The following is a 20569-nucleotide window of genomic DNA, read 5'->3' as shown; positions in this document are numbered from 1 at the left end:
AGGTATTGCAAAGATTCCTGAGCGAGTTTTAAGCTGGATAACTGCGATGCTGTGAGTAATCTCGACACCACAGTCTGAACCTCAGCTCAGACTAATTTATCTAGTCTTTAAGTTGCAACAGCTGGGTTTTTAACTGAAGCTACCTTGGATGCTGCACTGCATTCATTCCAGTGCAAAGGAGGAGGCATCCTCCTGTTTTCAGTCAAAGACTGTGTGCTCTCAGGGATATCTGTAAATAAAAAAGAAACCAAAACTATTTCCTTTCAAAAAGGGGAGTGTTTGGAGGCACTGGGATTCTCTTTCAGGAGAGGCATAGTTTGTTTCTCCAGAACTATGCATGTTTTTCATCTCAGACAGTTAGAAACTCCATGTCCTATGAGATTTGCCAGTACTGAAACATCTGATAGGTCTGTTTTTTGCTGTTTGGTATATATAATGGAAATGTTACAGCAACTGCTCTCTTTTTATTTCTGGTGCTGAATGAAAAGGATGCATCAGTGGTGGTTCTCTTTCACTTAGATGCAGTGACTCCACTTGTTTTCCTGACCAGGCAAGGGTCTAACCTCACTGCTCCCAAGCAGAGTACTTATCTTTGCTTATCTTTTGCTTCCTTCTCCATGTACTTGGATGTCTGTAACCTCTTCTTTCCTTACCCCACAACTTCTTATTTCTTTCAAATACCCAAAATGGTAATCTCAAACCCGCTACAGCAGTTGGAGCTGGACAGTCTAGTTATCCGGATTTGTTATGACACTATCGCTTTGCAAGAACAGGAATGAAAGACTCAGATATTTGCCTGCTTTATCCTACTCAGTAGTTTGTATAAGTAATACATGAAAGGGAGTATCCTATTTTCTGATGCTGATAAAGTAAAGGAACATATTCCACTGCTAGCTGAAACAGTTGGGGGAATATTTAACATACTTTCTGATCTTTTCTTTTAGGTTTTGTGCTTGAGATTGTAAAGTTCTTAAGTCTGTATCTGTTTTGCTGGCTTCTACCCCCAGCCCCATCCCATGTTTGAGTTTTATTTCTGTTTGAATGGGAATGCAACAAAAAGGGAAACTATTCCCTAGACACAGTAAACTTCAAAGACATTTGGCACTTTGTAACTCACTGCAGCAGCGTTTGTTCTGTCTTGAATGTAGAAGCTGTCAGCTGTGAGCTGGCACTTTTAATTTGCCTCGTACACTGAATTCCCTCTTTCTCCTGTTCTGAATTCAAAGTTCTAGTAGTTGAGTGTAGAATGAAACCTATGAAACAACAGTGATAGCAGGTGTCTCTTCCAACAAAGCAACAAGGAACACAAAGAAAATAAAAGAAAAAGGATCAATGAACATGATGCAAGCTACCTGGAACTCTAGAAGAAGCATTACACGAGAACTTTCCTAAGGCATTTTGTATACAATACACTAAAAGAATTAAGCCCTATTTCTTCCTTTGAGATTTTAAATACATATTTTTCTTTAAGATGAAGTTCTCTGCTAATAAGAATCCAAACATTCAAATTCTGATTATTTAGATATTTTAATGGAGGACATGCTGCTTTGCAGGGGGATTGGACTCAAAGGACCTCACTGACGTCCTTTCCAACCCCTATAATTGTGCGATTCTGTGGTTATATGATTGTTCTGATAATGCTGAGGGAAAGACAGGTGAATGATGTCAGGAAGTGAAACAAATATGTGGTTACAGTTAATTATACTATAAATTCATCTTCAATTTCCCTAGGTAATAAGCTTATCCATACAAGGCTGAACACGATGCTACAGGAGGAGTTCTGAACCACCTCCTGTAATTGGGCCTGAAGTCAAAACTTACTTTATTGAACGTGAAGCTGAAGGGAACCTGAAGAATGTAAACTAGAATTTCAACTTAATGTAGGAAACTATGGTAAGGAACATCCAAGTAAGCAATTAACTGTAGCAGTATGATTTTATCATTCTTGCTTCATTATTACTTAAGTCTAGGGAGAACTGCAAAAAGTTTAGGCTCCTTTTGAGCTTATTCATTTTCCTCCACAATTCTTTAATTCATTGGCTGAACTCAATTGAATTTGTTAAATCCCACACAGGGAATGGAGTTTCAGTGTATGACACGGTATAAGGGAAAAGCTGCTGTGTGAATTCACATTATTGCACTGAAAGATCTGCCTGAAGATAGAGCCTTTCTACATTTCCAGTGAAAGGAAAAGCTGCAGTCAGTACTCACAAGTAAGCATGTGATGCGAACCTGCAGGAAATCAGGCTTGATTAGTTCCAGTGCTTGGGCAGTTGCTTTTCTTTCCATTCTTCTCTATTTCTCTCAGACTTCTTCAGCTGAGAAGAGAAATAATAACATTAGAAGACAGCTTCTGAGATTAGAGCTGCATTTAAAAGCGAGATCTCGTTTCTAGTCATTGTGATAGCTATTTGAACTTAAGCTGTAATGAAATGGAACTGCTAGGAAGAAATGCAGATAAAGTCTAATAGGTAGTAAGCCCAATGTACAGGCCTTTGGCATCAGGTGAAAGTTATGCACTGTTTAGGAGCTGCAAAACGTACTGTGATTTCATTTGTTAAATACTTAAGAGCTGAATGAGATTTTATGGCGAATCCAGCAAGGTTTTTGTGTTTTAGCAACAGGTGTCGGCTTGTCATCTCCTGGTATTCCTCTCTACAGTAAGTCTCCCAGACTTTGTAATCAATTCCTGCTGTCTGAGTACTGCTTGGGGGAAAAAAGTAACATGGAAAGGGGAGAGATTGATATCCCATAGTTACACTGATCTCAATAGAATTATGTCCTATTAGAAATTCTGCTGGACATCAGTAGACCTTTCCTGAGAGCTTTCTTAGTCTTCAGATGTTTCACCATTTTTGATTGTGTTGTGTACTGTTGAGACACAAAGTGCTGTAGGGCATTTCCTGTAACCAGAGGCCAATAAAAGCAAGTATTCCAAACTGAGTAAAAGTGTGCAAAACAAATAAACTGAGTAAATCATTTTTTGTCCTTTTTCATGTATTTATTGTAAGGAAAGGAGTGTGCCACACTATAAAAATCTAGAAAGAGAATGAAACCAAACTTGCATAAGCCTGTGTACAGCACATGGATCATTTAAGAAGGATGCCTCAGAATGTAACGGCATAACTTGGCTAAAGGCAGAGTGCTTGTTTTGTGATATCTGGATTTGATGATGAAGGAGTTACAAGAAAGAAGAATGACTTTCTTCCTCTGTATGGATGTGAGCTGAATTTCTACCTGGTATCACTGTTTTGTTGCAGCCTAAGAGTTTTATTAGAGGTGAACTTTTCACCCTTGAAATTCAAAGCTCAGCTTTTAAGAATTATTTTACCTATTCTCCTTGTAACAATATTGTGTGCACATATGCATGTCCACCATAGCACTGATAGTCTTGCCTTATGGTCAGAAAATAGATGATAAGTAATTAGGAAAGTCTAAGTTAACACATATTTTTTCCATGCATTCTCATGTGTGTATGTGAATACCCATACGTAACTACACTGCAAACCTGACCTGAATTTTCACATACCATCATAGAATTTGTTGCAAATACACTGCAATTTAAGTGAAATCAATTCAGAACGGTCTTAAAACAACACCGTATATCGTGTTTTATTTTTTCATTGCAGATAACAGTATTCAGCTATTCCAAACTGTCCTGAGGATTTCCTGGAAAACGTGAGAGAAATTAAACACTGATGTCATAGACTTTGTGCAGGAGCACAGCTCTGGAGAATGCTAAGGTGATGGCAAGCTCTGTCACACATTCAAATGCAAGCCTACAATGTAGTCTCATTTAAGTTCACTGGGATTTATATACTTGAAGCTGAACATATGTGTTTGTATACAGTTCCATCTGCTAGAGGCCTCCCTCTCCCTCCTTTCATCCCTGCTTCCTCTTTGGCACATGCAATTGAAACTTATGCTAAAAGTTGCCTAGAAATTGAGCAGAAATACTGACTAGGGAATATGTTTGCACATGAGCTACTGACTTGCCTGTGACTGAGCGCTGTGCTTTCACCAGAGCACGGGTGCTATTCAAGTGGGCTTGTGAGGCAGATTCAGAATCACTGCTCTTTTTCCACTGCTATTCCTCAGCCATGCAGTTGGAAAAGCATTCTCAGTACAGTCTTGCTCCTTTTTTTCAGTCTTCCTTGGCTACTGGCTACTCAGAGGCAAAATACTGGGCCAGATGGATTTTTGGTTCGATGTGTTTGACCACTCCTATATTGTTTTTTGTGTCTGTGTATTGAATTGCATCACCATCAGTGAACTGAATTTTGTATTTCTTTGTCATGACACCTCTTGGAAGAACTTTAAGGTTCTGAAAATTAAGTTTTACATGAAGCTCTCTTTTCTTTAGGAGCCCAGAAAGAGAGTTTCCCTTGAGCTTGTGATTTGCTGTAATTGTGGAAATCCTCAAGGGAATAAATATATGGATAAAATGTGAAGAAAATAAGTAAGTACAATTTCAGATCTTTGAAAACAGAATGCCAGTGATGAAGGAAGAGATTTATCTTCTAAAAATAAAAAAAAGCTGCTTCTCTATTTCACTTGAGTGCTTCCCTAGTTTAAGTACCAGTAAGAACAGTGGAAGTCTTTTGCTTTCAATCTGTTAAATCCTTGCTTACAGCATTCAATCACAGCTAGATCTTTATTGGATATACTCTCTCCTCTACCCTATGTAAATTCATGGTAAACAGATTGCTGTGGTCGTTTCCCCTCTCAAACAGTATACAAGTTAATGCTTCCTCTTGCAAACCCCTTCTCTTTCTTTTCTCAGAATCAGTGAGCAATTGTATTGAATGGATTTCTCTACAAAGGTTATTTTACAGGTCAGAGGGTTAGCTTACTTTTGTCTTTTTAATTCATCTGTTTTAGAAGAAATCCTCTGTGTGTTCTCCTGAATCATAAAGGCTGGTAAGAATGAGAAGCCTAACTCATCATTAATCCACAGGCAAAGTACTATTCAAGCAGCTATAGCGAAGGCTCTCATACGCTGCCCTGGAAATAACCCCATCCTTGATGTGGTAAAATGACCCTAGGTAAGGTCAGAAGATCAGTTCTCGTTTTCATTTAAGCTTCTGTTTTTTAAACTGTTTGGAATTGTCTGTTGTGGTTTAGATGATTTCCTAAAGGAGATAGATCCTCATAGAGAGAAAGTGGAGTAAAGTTCAGAGAGGCTGAGGTGGATTTGAATGATCTGTTTACACAGTGTAAGAAATGGAAGCTCATGGCTGGGGTTTTCAGGAGGGCATAAGGAAGCTGGGTGTTTCTGTCCTGACGGCCTGAACGCTAACTAAGTATGGCACTTAAATGAGCCTTAGGTCAAACCTCTTTCAAAGTCTTTGAAAATCCTGCCTGTGCTAGCCTACCATGTGCACTGGGGTCAATGCGCAGTGCAGAATATGTACTAGAATTCAGTGGTTTTGTGTATAATCTGTCTATTTGGATAAAATACATATCTAACGCAGTGTAAGAGTAAGTCTCTGTCTTCTCCATACAATCTTCATAATATACATAGACCAGTGTGTAAACTAGGACAGAAGCAACACAAATGGAAAACTTCCCATGCAAAGCAGTATTTTCTTATCCTATTACAAGTCCAAGAGGGGAAAAACATGAAAGAAAAAAAAATCAGCCAGCGGTATAGGCAGTACTTGTGGCATAAGGCCTGCTACTACTACAGTGTGTGGCATAGGGCCTGGTACTACTACAACGTGTGGCGTAAGGCCTGTTACTACTACAACGTGTGGCATAAGGCCTGCTACTATTACAACATGAACACTCATTCCATACCTCAATCACGAGAATTCCTACAAAAATGAGCTTTAAAAAGAATTGTCCCCAACACAGATTTTAGAATAAAGCTCTCCAAAGTCCAAGATAACTAAACTTCAGTAATTCTAGCACATTCTTTAATAACAACATCTAGGAAGTATTAGTAGTATTATACTTGTGTGTGAGGCTTTCTAATGAAAAATTATTTATTTCCAATTTAGTCATGTGTTCAATTAAAAATAGGGCTTAGTGTCTTCTGACCATTATAAGAGTTAACAAGGAAGTGAATTACTTAGGTGTATCTATGCAATATGTGTGTATCTTGAAAGAACACTAGCATCTAAACTTCTTGGATGCATCTTCCTGTAGTAATACAGAAGTTTCTCCCGTGCTGACAGTATTTTTGTAAGAACTTACTCTTATGTGCTGCTTCTAATTTGTACCTAAGTATGTCTGCTAGGAGTGGCCAGATGTGCTAACAACTGAAAACTTCCTGCTCGTTTTTGCTTTTGACACAATTTTGATCCAGGCTTTGTTCTTGTATGTGAAACCTATTGAATAGGTCAATATCCATTAGATTTATTGCAAGTATTTTGTCCTGTGGTTCTATCACATTTATTTGCACCAGAAAACATTTCTGCTTACGTCTAGAACTGGAATTGTCCGGGATAACAATGGCCATTCCACTTCTGCCATTGTATCCATAGCGACAGCTCTTTTATTTTGCATAGTCTTATCATGTAATCCCAGTTCAGCTGTTTACTCATATTATTGATATGAATATGCATGATGGCACAGGCGAGTGCTTTAGGTCTGATACTGGACTGAAGGAAATTTTAATTCCTTATTATTTCAGTTATTCCTTCTGGAGAATCGAAGTTTAAATGTGTTTCACAAATGAGAGTCACTTCTGCATGACCTTGTTGAGATGAATGGTATATGCACCTGCAGTAACATGGCTCCTGCCTGTTGTAGATGGGGAAGGAGTGGTTTTTTAATGGAAAGTAACCTTAAGCATTTAAAGCATGTGATGAGAAAGCTGACTTTGACCTGAGTATGCAGTTACAGACTTTCATACCGGTCCAGATATCAGTGACACAACACCTCCATCATGCAGTGAGTGGATGGATGTCTGAAAGTATGCAAGTCCTCCAGAGTTCCAGCAGCCCTCCCTGAACCATGCAGTACTGCATTCACTCCAGCTGAGTCCTTTGCATGCTGTGTCTCCATTAAGGTTGTTTTTTGCTTTGAATTATAGTTGTCCACCCTAACTGTGGGGACAACTAATGTAAGAGAGTTAAAACTGTCTTGGAGTTTAAATTGTTCTAATTTTCTTTTAACTTGTGAAAGAACAACTAAAATGTAAAATGTATTCAATGCAAAGATAGCAGCATAAACTGCTTGCCTCTATTCTTTAGAAGCACTAACACAATGTAAAGTAAAGCTGATGGTTGGAGGGTGGGAGATTGCCTGCAACTTCATATGGTCCTAGTTAAAATGCCCCTTGAGCCATTGGCAGTTTATAGGAACAGTGGTGTCTCTTGGGTTCCAACTGCAGTCATTATTACAATGCTCACAAAAGGAGGCACTATTGGCAACCATCCTCAAGCTATTCCTTTTATTCCTAGGACACAAAACAATCTTTTGTAATGGGATCAAGGACATGGAAATAACAAAAACTACAGGCACAATCGACTTGCAGCATTCAGTAAGGTAAGAAGATAACGTCATAACACTTTGGAGCAGACAGCTTCAAATTGGAGCTAAACCAAATGTTCTCAGTGGCTTGCTTCAGGAACAATCTTCGAGCAGGATATTATTTGTCACTTCTGGTTTTAGAGTGAGAAGCCAAAAGATAGTTGATTCTTATCATGTCTCTGAAAGATAAGAGAATACATAAGTGCTCAGTGTTAGAAAAGAAATTAGAATCAAAATTATTCACTTCCTCTCCGTGCAGCCATCCTCGTCCCCAAAGGATTTCTATAAGGATGTGACTAAAACCAAAGCACTTACTGACAAATTACAAAGGAAGACTATCAAGTTGGTGAAGCCAACAGGAGGTGAACATGCAGTAGGGCAAGACGTTGCTCTGGCTCATGTTACGTTCTGGCTTAATCTCATTGCTTTATGGTTGTTACTTGTGAATCTAGCGGCTTGATGGGGGACATGGCCTTTATTGGAAGGCTTTGCAGTACTTCTGTTGTGAACCAACAGCTTGTCTAAACTGCCATAAGTTAAATGTGTGTAGCATGTGCTTTAGCACTGATTTGAAAATTGCACTGATGTGCACAAACAATAAGTAAAAAGTGTAAGAAAATGAGTCAGTGGTGGTATATGAGTATCTTTCTTCTTCACCAAGAACAGATACCTTATTGACTGCTAATAGTAAGAGGAGCACCAGCCCCGCATTCATCACACCTGCTTCAGATGAACACCTGCTTCTTGAAAGAGATGGTCATTTGAGGAGTTTGTTTATAATTGCCATTTGACCAGAAGGAGATTTTAAACAGCAGAGCATCTCTGTTCTGTGACAGGGTGGACACTACACTAAAAAACACATTTTCCAACATAACTTTCCTATACGGTAAATTGGAATGTTCCCCTTCTCCCCTTACAACAAGTTTATCTTTACCAGTGTGTACACTGAGAATATTTTTCCTATTCTTTCCCATAGTTGCTTTATGCACCGTTTCTGTAAAATACAACTGATAACCTATGCTTACCAATTCTAGCATTCTCATGTGTTCACATCTGTCTTGATGGATGTTGGCTACAGAAGTGTTACTGCCTAAATGCTTATCTTAGGACTACAACATTTGTCATACTTTTGTTACTTATGACCTTCATTGGTTACGAAGCCCTTGGAATTAAATGTTAGTGAAATCCAGTTCCTCAGTCTTGTTTCACTGCTGTAGCAGAAGGGCTTACTTTACAGTATCAGAAATTTAAACGTGCTGTCACAATTTCACTTAGAATAAATGGTGTGGATAGAATAGCCACTGTGGACATAGTAGCTATAGCATCTTTCACTTTTTGCATTACTGGGAGACTTCCATTTCAAAGAGTGGCAGCATTTTCCACGTTACTTCAGTCCTCAGACTGTGTGCTTCCCAGTGGAGGGTGCTGTTCTGCCCAGTCGACTAAATATATAAAGGGGAAAGAGAAATAAAAAAAGCCTCTGGCAAATTTAGTCCTTGTTTAAGATCCCTGAGGAGTGATTCCCAGAAGCCAGTAACTGGTCTTTCTTATGTTAGTGGGAGAATTACTGAGGGCTGTGTGAGTGGCCACCTCTGTGCATCCAGCATGTGCTCAGTCCTGGCTGCTGTCTGTACAGGTATATTGTGTGTATGTATCTATATGTACCATGAGATTGCACAGCACCCCACATTCCAGAAGGAGTATAAAAGTATAAATCAGGACTCCTACAACCAGAAAAATGATAATAAAGGTAAGCATGGATAGCACACAAGTTTCTGTACCTCCAGTGCACAGGCATTATTTAAGTAAATCCCTTATGTGTAGACAGTTATCTAAGGTCTTAAGGCAAAGCATGTGCAAGCCACATATTAAATGCACCAACTATACAAGACGATACTTTATTTTCCACCCGTATTTTCATCTGAGGGCTTAAGTTAAGCAGAAGCATTTAATGGGCTTTTGGCCCTATCAGAGTGTGTGCTGCATGTGAAGGTCGCTGCCTCAGCACTTCCAGGAACCTCTTGCAACACAAGAACCGCTGGTTTCTATATCGGTACCACAGAGTATTGAAAGTGTGGTCTTACTGGAACTTATTTTTAGAATGATTTATGGCCATTTGTTTATTCATTTCTTTTGAGAATTTGAGGTAGTTTTAATTGAATTGTGTTTGGCGCACATCATTTCTAAATTAACCACCTTAAAATAAGAACAGCTTTATGGAATTTATCTGTTATCCAAAGTTGTCACAAGCGCTGCCTCTTATATTTCTAGTACTACTTTATTTTTCATAACGCATTTTACAACTGTAATTTTCATGTCTCACATTTTTCTCTCCAGTTTCCTATGTACTGTGGTTAAATTTTGACCATAAATCTTACACTGCTTTGTTAGAAATAATAGGTCTACTGTTTCTTCATTTAATGATCTGCTAGATTAATAGTGTCTTTAAAACAATTAAATATAGTCGCTTGGTTTAATATTCCCAATTTTAGTGCACCATGAAGGAGAAACTATAGCTATTTTCATTTATAAAGTGCTTCAGTTTCAAGGCCTGTCTGGCAATTCTTGTCCGACACCCCAACTGAAATCCCTTCCTTATATTTCTGTGGTAAACAGATAAAAAGTCTAATATTCAGAGAAGTTTTTTGCAATTTTGGGAACCTAAGTACAGAAGTGACTGGGATGGTAAATTAGACTGTAACGTTAAACATGGCATCTCAGTAAAAAAAAGGGTATGAAACTGCGGGCTGCACGATGAGAGCTGTCATAGTGAGGAGGCAGAGAGGAGGCAGCCTTTTGGATATTAACGTCAAGCACCCCTGTATGGTGGTAGTGGTGAGGTCTGGAGACGCTCACGGCACCTTTGTTATCTGAATGACACTGACAAACTGCCAGCAGAGCAGAAAAGATGCTGCAGCTGTGACCTTGCTGCACGAGGACAGTTGTACAACTAATGGCACAAACGTGCGGCAGGGGATGGGTTCTCAGTTAAGAACATCACATTTGGTTCTTGTGTGTCCAGGCTTTTGGGGTCTGTCTTTCATGCAGTAGTACGACTACAGCCCCCAGACTGAAAGGTCTTTGTGCGTGGCCTTTTTATTATGTGCACTCACAATGCCTGCTACAATGGGGCTGCAGCCCATGAATAGGACCTCAGGCATTGCTGAAATGCAAATAGTAACGAATTTTAAAAATGAGACGCGGACCTTCTTTTCAGATGTATCCTGTGCTAAGAAACTGATTTGTGCTGCCTTAGCTTTAGAGGTTGTGCTGTAGGCCTCCTGCATCTCTAACTTGAAAAAGTAAAAGTAAGTTCTACTTTTCATTAAGCAATCTATTAGCAGACTGAAAACCTGACCGGCTTGTTATTGCACTTAGATTGGAGAAATGTATCCACGGGCACTCTGCTCCCATAGCAGCACGGTCCCACTCTCCCATCTCCCTGCCAGGGTGAGGACCATGCCCATTGGTTACATGAGATTAGGGCATGCCACATAGAAAATGAGAATCTTATGCCTGATGTGTCAGTCCTTAGAAGAAATGAGATTTTGAAGGCAGAGCTGAATTTCAGCATAGCTGGGATATAGATGTGAAATACAAACTCTGTTTCTAACAGTAAGGCTGAAAAGAGCCTTCATCAAGTCCATCAAGTCCAAGAATTGTGTAAGGAGTGTTGACCTTAAGTTTGCATGAGGTGACCAAGCAGTTAAGTGCATCTGTAACTACCTCCTCTGCATGGCTTTGTGCCTTTTTCTGAACCAGCCTGCAATAACTCTTGTTCAAGAAAGACATCCTCCATGGCCCAGTGCAGCTTGTTTTACCCCTGACTAGTTTTTAGTGATGTGTCTATCTCAGAATTAATGCTTTCCAAATTGGCCAGAAAGGGCATGAAATTACAGACTGGCAAAGACCGTTGTAAATCAGAAAGTCAGTAAATTATAATGTGGGACAATAACCTTATACCTAAGTATTAGGAAACATCACTGCAAAAATCTGTATCAAACAACATCTGCATACATGATTGGTTAAGAGTATATGATCTGACTAGGCTACGGATTTATTCATGGATGTTGTAGTCAAGTTTACTAGGGGCTTGTCTCAAAATATGTGAAAATATGTGAAAATATGTGAAAATATGTGAAGCTGGTGTTGAATAAGAGGGGAAAAACTCTGGTTAATTTCTCTGTTTTGTGTAGGGAATATTTTTCTTCAGCATCTCTCTGTGTTCTTGTTCCAGTTAGTGCTTCCTTTGAAACTGTTCTGTTGCAGGCTCTTCTGCTGTGAGGAAAAATGAGGCTTCATAGAAACCGTGTCCATGAGCCCTTTGGATCAGGTAATGTCACATCTAACATGCAGTATTGAGTGCTAGCTCCCATAAAATATTGTTCCTGCTACTTAAATACAGCTACACTCTTCACTCTACAGAACCTGGCCCCGTGCAAAACCTTTTAGACTTCAGCGTCTCTTTGCTTCAGGGCCCAACCTTGAGTTCATAAAATATTTGTAGCTGTCAGCCTAGTGCATCCACAGAAACTGCACAGTACTAACACTACTATCTGATGTAGTGTTAGTAAGAATAGCTTTAGAGCTGCAAATATTTAGCAGATTTTTAACAGATACATATATATACACTTACATATGTAAATGCATACATATCAGACAAAGCATACATGAGAAAATCTGTGATTGCTTTGGTGATGGTACATCCAAACTTCTGTCTTCTGTATGTTTTTGGCTAATTGGAAAAGTGAAGCCACCTAGGAGCTAACACACAGCTTTATTGGAAGATAATGATCACAAAGCACATGAGGTTTGGTTCTTGGTATGCATTGCGTTGCTGTGTTCTGCACTTGGCTACTTGCTGTGCTGTTCAGAAGTGCCCATCCAGAGCCTGAAAGACAGGGGTAAATAAGGAAGAGCCTGGCCTGGAACTTGGGAGCGCTGTATTAAATGTGAGGAAGAGAGATCAAATCAGAATTGTTCCTGTAGCTAACCAATGTGAAGCACTGCCTGAGTGCAGAATACTGTTGGTCCATCATTTCCCATCCCATACTGGGATGCTGTGCTGCGGATAAACCCTCAAGGAAATCAACACAGTGGTTCTTGGGATTTGAATAATGTGCAGTAAATAAGGCCTGAGGTCACATAATGAAGGTCATTAAGGGAAATAAAACATGGAGTAGCTGCGTGTTAAGCAGACGGCACGTGTTCTGTGCGCTGCATGAGGAAAGAGTGTGTAAGAATGGTGTGTTATCAAGTGGCTGCAGCCAGTGCCTCAGTTCAGAAGCAGAGGAAAGATAGTGTCAGCTGGTGTTTCTGAACTGACAATTGCAACTGACAGTTCTAACGTATAATTATGTAGTTAGCCTTTACAGGACCTCAGCTCTTCTGATTCTGGCCTTTGCAAAACTTGGCTCATGTGCAGTGTGCCACTGCCCAGTGTTACAGCATGCTGGTTGGAACAGGCTGCTACGTACTTGGTACAGAAATGATCTTAGTAATAACAGGTATTAGATTCAGGCATTTCTGCTTTCTTAGAGTTTTCTTCCTCCATTAGGAGACAAGCTGGCAGAGTTCAGGACCATGATTTACACAGTCAGGACTTCGCTACACTGAGGCTACAGCTCTCCCAAATGCTGCTGTGGGCACCTTGGCTTTACAAGAACCAATATTTTCTTTTCCACTTTGAGGTGATGGTTTCTGTCCAGCAGTTCCACTGAAAGTGGTGATGCTGTGGCATGGGCTGTGCGGGGAGGTGGTGCAGTCACCATCCCTGGACGTGTTCAAGAGCCATGGAGATGTGGCTCTGAGGGATGTGGTCAGTGGGGATGGGTTGGTGGATTGGATGTAGTGGTCTTTAAAGGTCTATTCCAACCTTAACGGTTCCGTGATTCTATGAGTATAGGCAGACTTTCGAGGATTTGATCTGAACGCTTCTGTATAGCAATGCTCCGCTTGTTTGTGCTTGGTGGAAGCTAACTGGGGCTCATTTGGGCCGCTAAGGACAGCTTCACATGAGCACAGAAAGTAGGAGATTTAACACAGAATGTCCAACAGAACGGTGAGATTTCACTTTGGACGTTTCTGCATTCGGCACCTCAGGTTACACGGAATAATCCTCATCCCGGGGAAATTCAGTCGTCTTTTTGAGTACTGCTGCAGCGCAGGAATGCGGGAGCGCTTTATCCCCCTGGATATTTGTTTACAAATAAAAACCATCCGTAAAGCTTTTCGCTCGCTTCCCCCCTTTGGGGATACCCCCTCTTGTGCCCGTTCGTAGCTTCTCATTGCTGAGCTTCAACGGCGTCACATCTGCTGGGCGAACGAACGGGACAGCGAGAGCTCCCGGCGGTGTTAGCGCGGCGCAGGCCGCCGTGAGGGGCTGACGGCTTCCAGCCCGGCCGGGACGCGGCTCTTTGTGTCCTGAGGCGCTGCCGGGGCCTCGCGCTGCACCTGCCCCGCGCCCGCTGCCCTCTGCGCTGCGCTCTCCTTTGTCAGGGGGCGGCCGAGCCCCGGCCCGGCCCAGGTGCGGCTCCGGCGGCCGCGAGCGGCGGGTTGGCCCTGACGTCGGTGTGCCGAGCCGTGCCGAAGGCGGGGCCGCGCCCGGGGGCCGGTGCGGCTTTATTAGCGCCGCAGGTCGCGATGCGTGGCGCAGGCAGGGCGCAGCGAGCAACAGGAGGCGGCGCGGTCGCTCGCCGCCCCACCGCCGCCCGCGCCCAGCCCGCCCGGCCGCCGGCCCCGGGGCGCCGGCGCTAGCGGGGTGCTGCAGCCCGGGGACGGCCGAGACGGGGGCTCGGAGGGGGAGAGAGCCGGGGAAGAAGGCGAAAGGAGGACGAGAAGAAGAGCGCGGCCGGGGCCGGGAGCGTGCGGTCGCGCGGGGCAGCGGTCCGCGGGCGGCCGGCTCGTGATGGTGCTCCTGCCCCTGTGGGTAGTGGCAGCCGCGCTCCTGGGGGCCCGCGCTGCAGCCGGCCGGCAGGTGAGTGAGCGACACGGCGACACACCGGCACGGCGGCTCCGGAGCTCCCCTTCCCCACCTTCCCTCCCTCTCGCCCGCGAGTTCCCCCGGCCTCGGCCGGGGAGGCGGTGGAGCGGCGCAGTTCTCCCGCGGGGCGCAGCGCAGCCCCGGCCCCGCTGTGCTGGCTGCTGAGCTCAGCCTGCCGCCTCGACCCTGCTCCGTGGCGGAACGGTGAAGGAGCGACCGCTCCGTGCTCCCCGGGGCTCGGCGCTCGGTCATTCGCACCCACCCGAGGGCCTTCATTTAGGCACCGCGCTCTTGCTTTCTGTGTGTCCCGATAGATAGAAGGGGTCCTTCTGAATCAGGATTTCCTAGCTCCTCGGTTTGTATTAAACTTGTTAAGGGCTCTCTCAGTTTATTGCCAGACGCAGCTGTTTGTTCGGCTGAGGAAAAATGCCAACCCTGGAAACCAAAAGCAGAGATGTAAAAAGTGGCGCGGTGCAAACCGAGGGATTTTTCAGCCTTCCTAGAAGGAAGCCTTTCTAAAACAGTCGGCTGTCACACGTTGCAAAGTAATGGCACCATTTACACCTCGTGCATGTGTTTCTTTTCTCTCCCGCAGGCTGGTGAAGAACAACAGATCCAAATAGGTAAGAGTCTCTTTAACTGTTATTTCAGCTGTTGAAGAAAGTAACAACAAACTAGTTTATTTTCTGGCAAATTGGTCTGTGCCCAGGCAAGCATTCCCCTGTGTCCCTCGCACTGTTACCACCCAGGAGCGTTTGTGGTTTCACAGTGCTGTGGCATGACTTGGATTTGCATGGCCTCTCATTTCAAGCTCTTTCATCCCGTTAACTCTGTTCGTCCCTTTTTAAGAATAAAACAACAAAAGTTGGAAGGTGCTGCGTGCTTTAACCAGCCATGTGAATGTCATGGCACATCTGCACTGGGTCAGATGCTTTGTGTTCATTTGTATGTCACTGAACCAAAGAGGAAATGCTTATGCTAGTTAGCCAGGGCAGGTCATGTCTTCATACCACTTTCCTTCTGTCCTGAAAGTGTTCAGCCTTTTCTTCTAGTTGGGAATGCTGTCTAATGCTGAAATCTCTACCTGTTTCCTTTATGGAAGGATGTGCTTGCTGCGTGCCCAGTGGATGTCCACTGCTGCGTTGTAAACCAGTAGGTCCACATCACAAAGTATAACGTGGCAAGATCAATGTCCATGATGAATGAGGGTGCTGAAATGCACCAGGGTATGTCATGCTGCAATCTGAAGCCTGACTTTTTCCTGAGAGGGATGGGAAGCTTCATATAATTAGGAGCATGTGCACACAATCTAGTTGCTGTAGCTCTGCATTTATTTAAGCTGACAGACAATTTACTGCCACATGGGGTGGAAGAGTCTGTGGGAAGATTCAGAAGCCAGTGTCTTCTCTCCAGACCATCAGTGTGAGGCTGCCATCTTCCCTGCCCTGTGGTTCTGAGGGCAGCCCTGGAACCAGCTGACCCCAATTGCTGTTGAACGCAATTGCCTTTATGGTGCACTGGAGTTTTTCAGTAAGGAATGATAGCACCTATGCTAGGTGCTCTAGGGGCCCTATACAGTTCTATTTCCAGTTGCTATTAGAGCTCTGATTTTGAGGTTTAGTTCAGGTTTTGACCTGCAGTTTTGTTCAGAAAATAGTTTCAGGTATTTCTTTAAATTCTGGACCTCTTGTCTCAATTTCAGTCCTGGCGCTGTATTCTTAAAGGCTTAGGTTGATTTCCACTGTCATCAGTGAATAATGGGATTTGAGGCAGTTAGGTACATTTAAACCTAGCTGGCAAACAGACTTCTTTTTTCCAGTGGCATTTCAGTGCTTTATTTCCAGTTGTCTCCTTGAGAAATGGATTGTATTTCAATTTCTGAAGCCATAAGCTATACAGGAATGCGTCATTTAAATTATACAGTACGTCAGACAGTTTCTTGAACCTGGAAGAAAACTCTTTATCCTTTCAGTTTTTTCTTTCTTTTGTGGTCTCGGTGTTGGTGTAGCCTGGGAGGGTTTGAGGAATGCGAGATCCATGGGAGAGAGGTGACACATAGTGGAAGGTGAATGAAGGTTCCTAAGCAAAGCCTCCCAGGACAGGTCTGCATGGCCCATGTGGGACAGGCTCTCTGCATAGCTTGTAGCCCAGCTGTTAGTAATTAAGGGAGCGAAGCACTGGAATAGCTTGCCAGAGATGTGGTGGGTGCCCCATCCCTGGAGATGCTCAGGGTCAGCAGATGGGGCTCTGAGAACTGATGGAGCTGTAGATCCAACCTCTTAGCTTCAAAATAGAAGCAGAGTGATTGACAACCTTGCCCGCGGTAGGGGATTGGAACTAGATGAACTTGTGGATGTTGTGGATGCCCTGTCCTTGGAGATATTCAGGGTCAGGCTGGACCAAGCTCTGAGCAGCCTGATAGAGCTGTAGGTGTCCTTGTTCCTCACAGGAGAGTTGGTCTAGAGGACCTTTAAGGGTCCCCTCTAACTCAAGTGTTTCTATGGTCTCAGGGTGGAGATGGGCAGGCTATGAGCTGATGGTTCTGTCTGCTCGCAGGGTCACAGGACCATGTGTGCAGTGTCCCCTCGTGTGGTTCAGCAGCACACAACCCCTTGTCATGAGACTCAGCATTGCTTGGTGCCTGGCAAAAATGAGCCTGTGTCTCCTTGGCACGAACACAGGGTGTCCTGGTGGTATTTTGTTCAGCCTGGCAAGACTGAGAGTTTGCTGTCTGACCAAAGCAGGCTGTCTGCGCTAAGCTCTGGCTTTTGAGGGATTGATAGTATTTCACTGAGGGAATGCTGTATTTTCAAAGGAAAAAATACCTAGTAAACACAGACTAGATTTGTCCTTTCTGTTTTTTAAAATGTTAATATTTCAAGTAATGTTTTATCCTGTAAGTTCTGCTTGGAAAAGGCATTGCCTACTCAGTTTAGAGCATTAATAACTACAGTAAAACTTGCATTAGGATTGCCTCCAAATGGGCTGGCCTACTTTTAAGTCCCTATTAAGTGTCAATTTGCATTGGTGTTGTATATTTTGATTTGGCCCAGGGCTGGCTGCTGTCAGCAGCTAATCTTTTCATTTATTTATTTATTTGGTAGCCTGGAAAGTCACTTAGGACAAATTAAAGCATACAGGATTTTTAATACTAATACAGAATGTACAGAATATATTATATAGTTAGGGACTTACCCTATCTTAAGTAACCACTTTAATGCGTAATATACTGCAAAACCTGGGAACTGTATAGAGGAAATCTTGCTGTTGCTTGTGAAATCCCGCAAGCCTGATGTTACTGGCACTCATGGTGGTGCTGCATCTTCACTATTCGTGCCTCTCATTGTCCACACAGCAGAACATCAGCATTTCATGCTGTTAATGGGAGAAAGCTCTGACATCTAACCTGGGAAGAGCAGCATCAAGCTGCTACAGAGCCTGGATAAAACAAGCTCACCAGCATTATGCAAGGTGACTTTGCAGTTCAGGAAGGGCTGTGGAATCACAATCACATCACAAAATTTCTTGAGTTTCTTGTGTGCCTGGAACAAATGGACAGTGAGGTAAAGGATTGAGGACACTGAAGAGAGGTGTGTATATATACTTTGTGAGCCTGTATTCTTGCAGCCCCTTGCTTTTACTCATCCAGCTTGCAGTGTCTAGCACTGAGGTATGCTGCACAGCCTCCTCCCTGCTTAGGTGCAAAGTTGTGTGGAAATCCTCTAGAAATCCAGCCCAATGTCCCCCCCCCCATTTGTTTCTTTGCGCAGGGCCTGGTACAGCATCAACTTTGTAAAATCAGTCGTGCTGATGATATAATTGTGTAGGTTTACACATGGGTATTCCTAATTAGAATATGTGTCAGCAATCTGATGAGGTGAATGGTTACTGTGTGTAGGAGTTAATTCACATCTCATTGCCATAGCACAGAAAATGTCTGGAAAGAAATTGTGATGCCAGCACTTAGTGGATGTGATTTCACAGGTCATTGTAAAGGGTGAAGGAACTCTTGTGATCAAAATATTAATTAGTTTGGGGCTAGTTGTACTGTCTGCAGCCCAGAAGACTGGGATGTGGGAGGTCTAGTTATCAAAATTCACGTTGCTCTGAAAGTAATGCCTCTCATTTTCATGGAAACTAGAAAAAATGCAAAGAACAAATAGAGCAAATTATCTGCTGCAAAACAGTATTTTTCAATGTAGTCACCACCGTTAGCTCTGTATTTTTTTGTAGGCAATGAACAAGAGCCTGCATGCCACGTTCATTCAAATCTGCACCAGTAGAGGTGACCCACTGTTTCACAGCTGCTGTGACAGCATCACCACTAGGAAAACATCGCCCTCTCAGTCCATCTTTCATCTCTCTGAAGAGATGGAAGTCAGAAGGTGCCAAATCTGGACTATACAGTGGTTGTGGTAGGACATCTCAGTCAGATTTGTCACTGTCTTGAGACTGCTGTGGGGCCTGGTGTTACTGTGCTGCAAGAGAAAGGCTGCCCTCTTCTCAGGCCTGCCTGGAAGTTTGAGCCTTCAGCTTAGTCAGCATTGCAATGCAGTAGTCAGAGTTGGTGGTTTGTCTGGATTCCGGGGAAGCCAGAAGGATCGGCCCTTTCGTATCCCACCAGACAGTGCACATCACTTTACTTGCTGAGGCCTTACGCTGATGCTGAGATGTAGATGTGACAGTCAAGTCGAGCAGCAGGGAGGATAGCCAAAGGAAAGTGAGAGAGCATCAGATGACCTGCCAACGCCTTATATGCGTTCCCCCCTGTGCAGGAATGATATCAGCACTGTGAACAGTCTGCTGGGGAGCGTAGTTTCTTCTCTTTGGTGTGCAGAACTGGGGCATTAACACTTCCCAATGCACTACATGACGTTATGATGTGGAATACCGATGACCATAAAACCATGACGTGTGCATACGGTGTCCTTTCTGCTCCTGTGTGAGCATTTGTGGGACCTACCTGGAGCAAACTTTGTGGTATTCTTACATGGCTGCCATCATTTCCAATACATTGAAACTGATGTTTAGCTCTGTATGCAGTTCTCTGGTCGTAATCCAGCAATTTGTGTGAGTGAGATGACTGAAGTTTTCTTAATTTCATGGTGTGGTGGCCATTCGTGGCTGCCTGGAGTGCAGCTTGTCTTTCTCAGCACTGGTACGACTGCTGAAGTGCGCCACCCCCTGCCACTCCGTGCTCACATCCACTGGTTGATCTCCATCAACATTCAGCCAGTGTCAATGAATGGCAGTGCCTGCCATTGTTTTGACGTGAAGGATTTCAGTACCACTTCCACATCATACACCATTCAGTCAGACTGCCCCTAAGCTGCCATCTGTCACTCAGCAATGACACATAATGGAATATTGGTGGAAAAGTTCAACTTAGGCTGCTGTAGTTCCAACATCCCCCTCTGATGGGGGCTAATAGAATAAAATAAGAGGCATTACTCTTGGAGCAGCTGTTATACATGCTATGTTAGCAAAAACCCCATCAGGATAATGAACACTAAATGGCATTTAAATAATTCCTAAGAAGAAAGCAATGTGTTCAAACTCGTATAGCTTGGTCTAGACATGGCAGTAATTTTTCATGTATTTTCAGAAATTGCTGCCTTTTGCTATTTTTGCTGATTTCAGTTTAGACTCTGCTTTTAAATCTTGTTCTTTAAAAGAATTCTTATGATTTTTCGAACAGTACTGCTGGCATCCAGATGGGCCATTTGTGATCGGTGTATTTCAAATATATATTTAGGAAAAAAGCTCTCCTAGGTGCTGTTGACTTTAACAAATAATAAGAAAGGTTTAGGGCTTTTAAACCTCAGTTGTAAACAGTTTTACAGTGCAGAGACTGCTACTGTGAGCCAGCGGTGTTCATTCTTCAGTTTAGTGTGTATCTGGGAGGAGGGGGGGGAAAAAAAAGAAGAAATTAGAGCTAAGACTTTTGCAGAGGCATTCTCTAACTAATTATGTTTTGGCATGCAGTGAAAGAATGTGATATTCTTTCACAAGTGTTTCCTTTCAACTTAAACGTTGTGCAACTGGAAGAGCAGTTCAAAGCCAGATGCAAAAATGAAGAAAATTTGAGGTTAAGTGCTTTTTCTGTGT

At 43.0% G+C, this 20569-nt stretch overlaps 1 protein-coding gene across 3 annotated transcripts in view; it reads left to right on the top strand.

The window, feature by feature from the left end:
- Positions 1-3629: 3629 nt before the first annotated feature.
- The window catches only part of ADAMTS3 (ADAM metallopeptidase with thrombospondin type 1 motif 3), a 125596-nt gene continuing 108656 nt past the window's right edge, over positions 3630-20569 (top strand). Inside the window, exons 1-6 of one of the 3 annotated variants that reach the window (XM_015861760.2) lie at positions 3630-3743; positions 4364-4459; positions 4882-5045; positions 7410-7494; positions 11749-11812; positions 15057-15084. In XM_015861760.2, coding sequence (XP_015717246.1) covers positions 11795-11812; positions 15057-15084 — 46 coding nt within the window. In that variant the 5' untranslated portion in view covers positions 3630-3743; positions 4364-4459; positions 4882-5045; positions 7410-7494; positions 11749-11794. Of the gene's footprint in view, positions 3744-4363; positions 4460-4881; positions 5046-7409; positions 7495-11748; positions 11813-14135; positions 14456-15056; positions 15085-20569 lie in introns of those variants that run through there. The other 2 variants (XM_015861759.2, XM_015861762.2) reach the window with 2 other exon arrangements.

The sequence above is a fragment of the Coturnix japonica genome, chromosome 4, assembly GCF_001577835.2.
Source record: "Coturnix japonica isolate 7356 chromosome 4, Coturnix japonica 2.1, whole genome shotgun sequence".
NCBI classification, from domain to species: domain Eukaryota; kingdom Metazoa; phylum Chordata; class Aves; order Galliformes; family Phasianidae; genus Coturnix; species Coturnix japonica.
The sequence above is the reverse complement of the archived record's forward strand: the minus strand, read 5'-3'. Positions and strand labels throughout refer to the sequence as shown.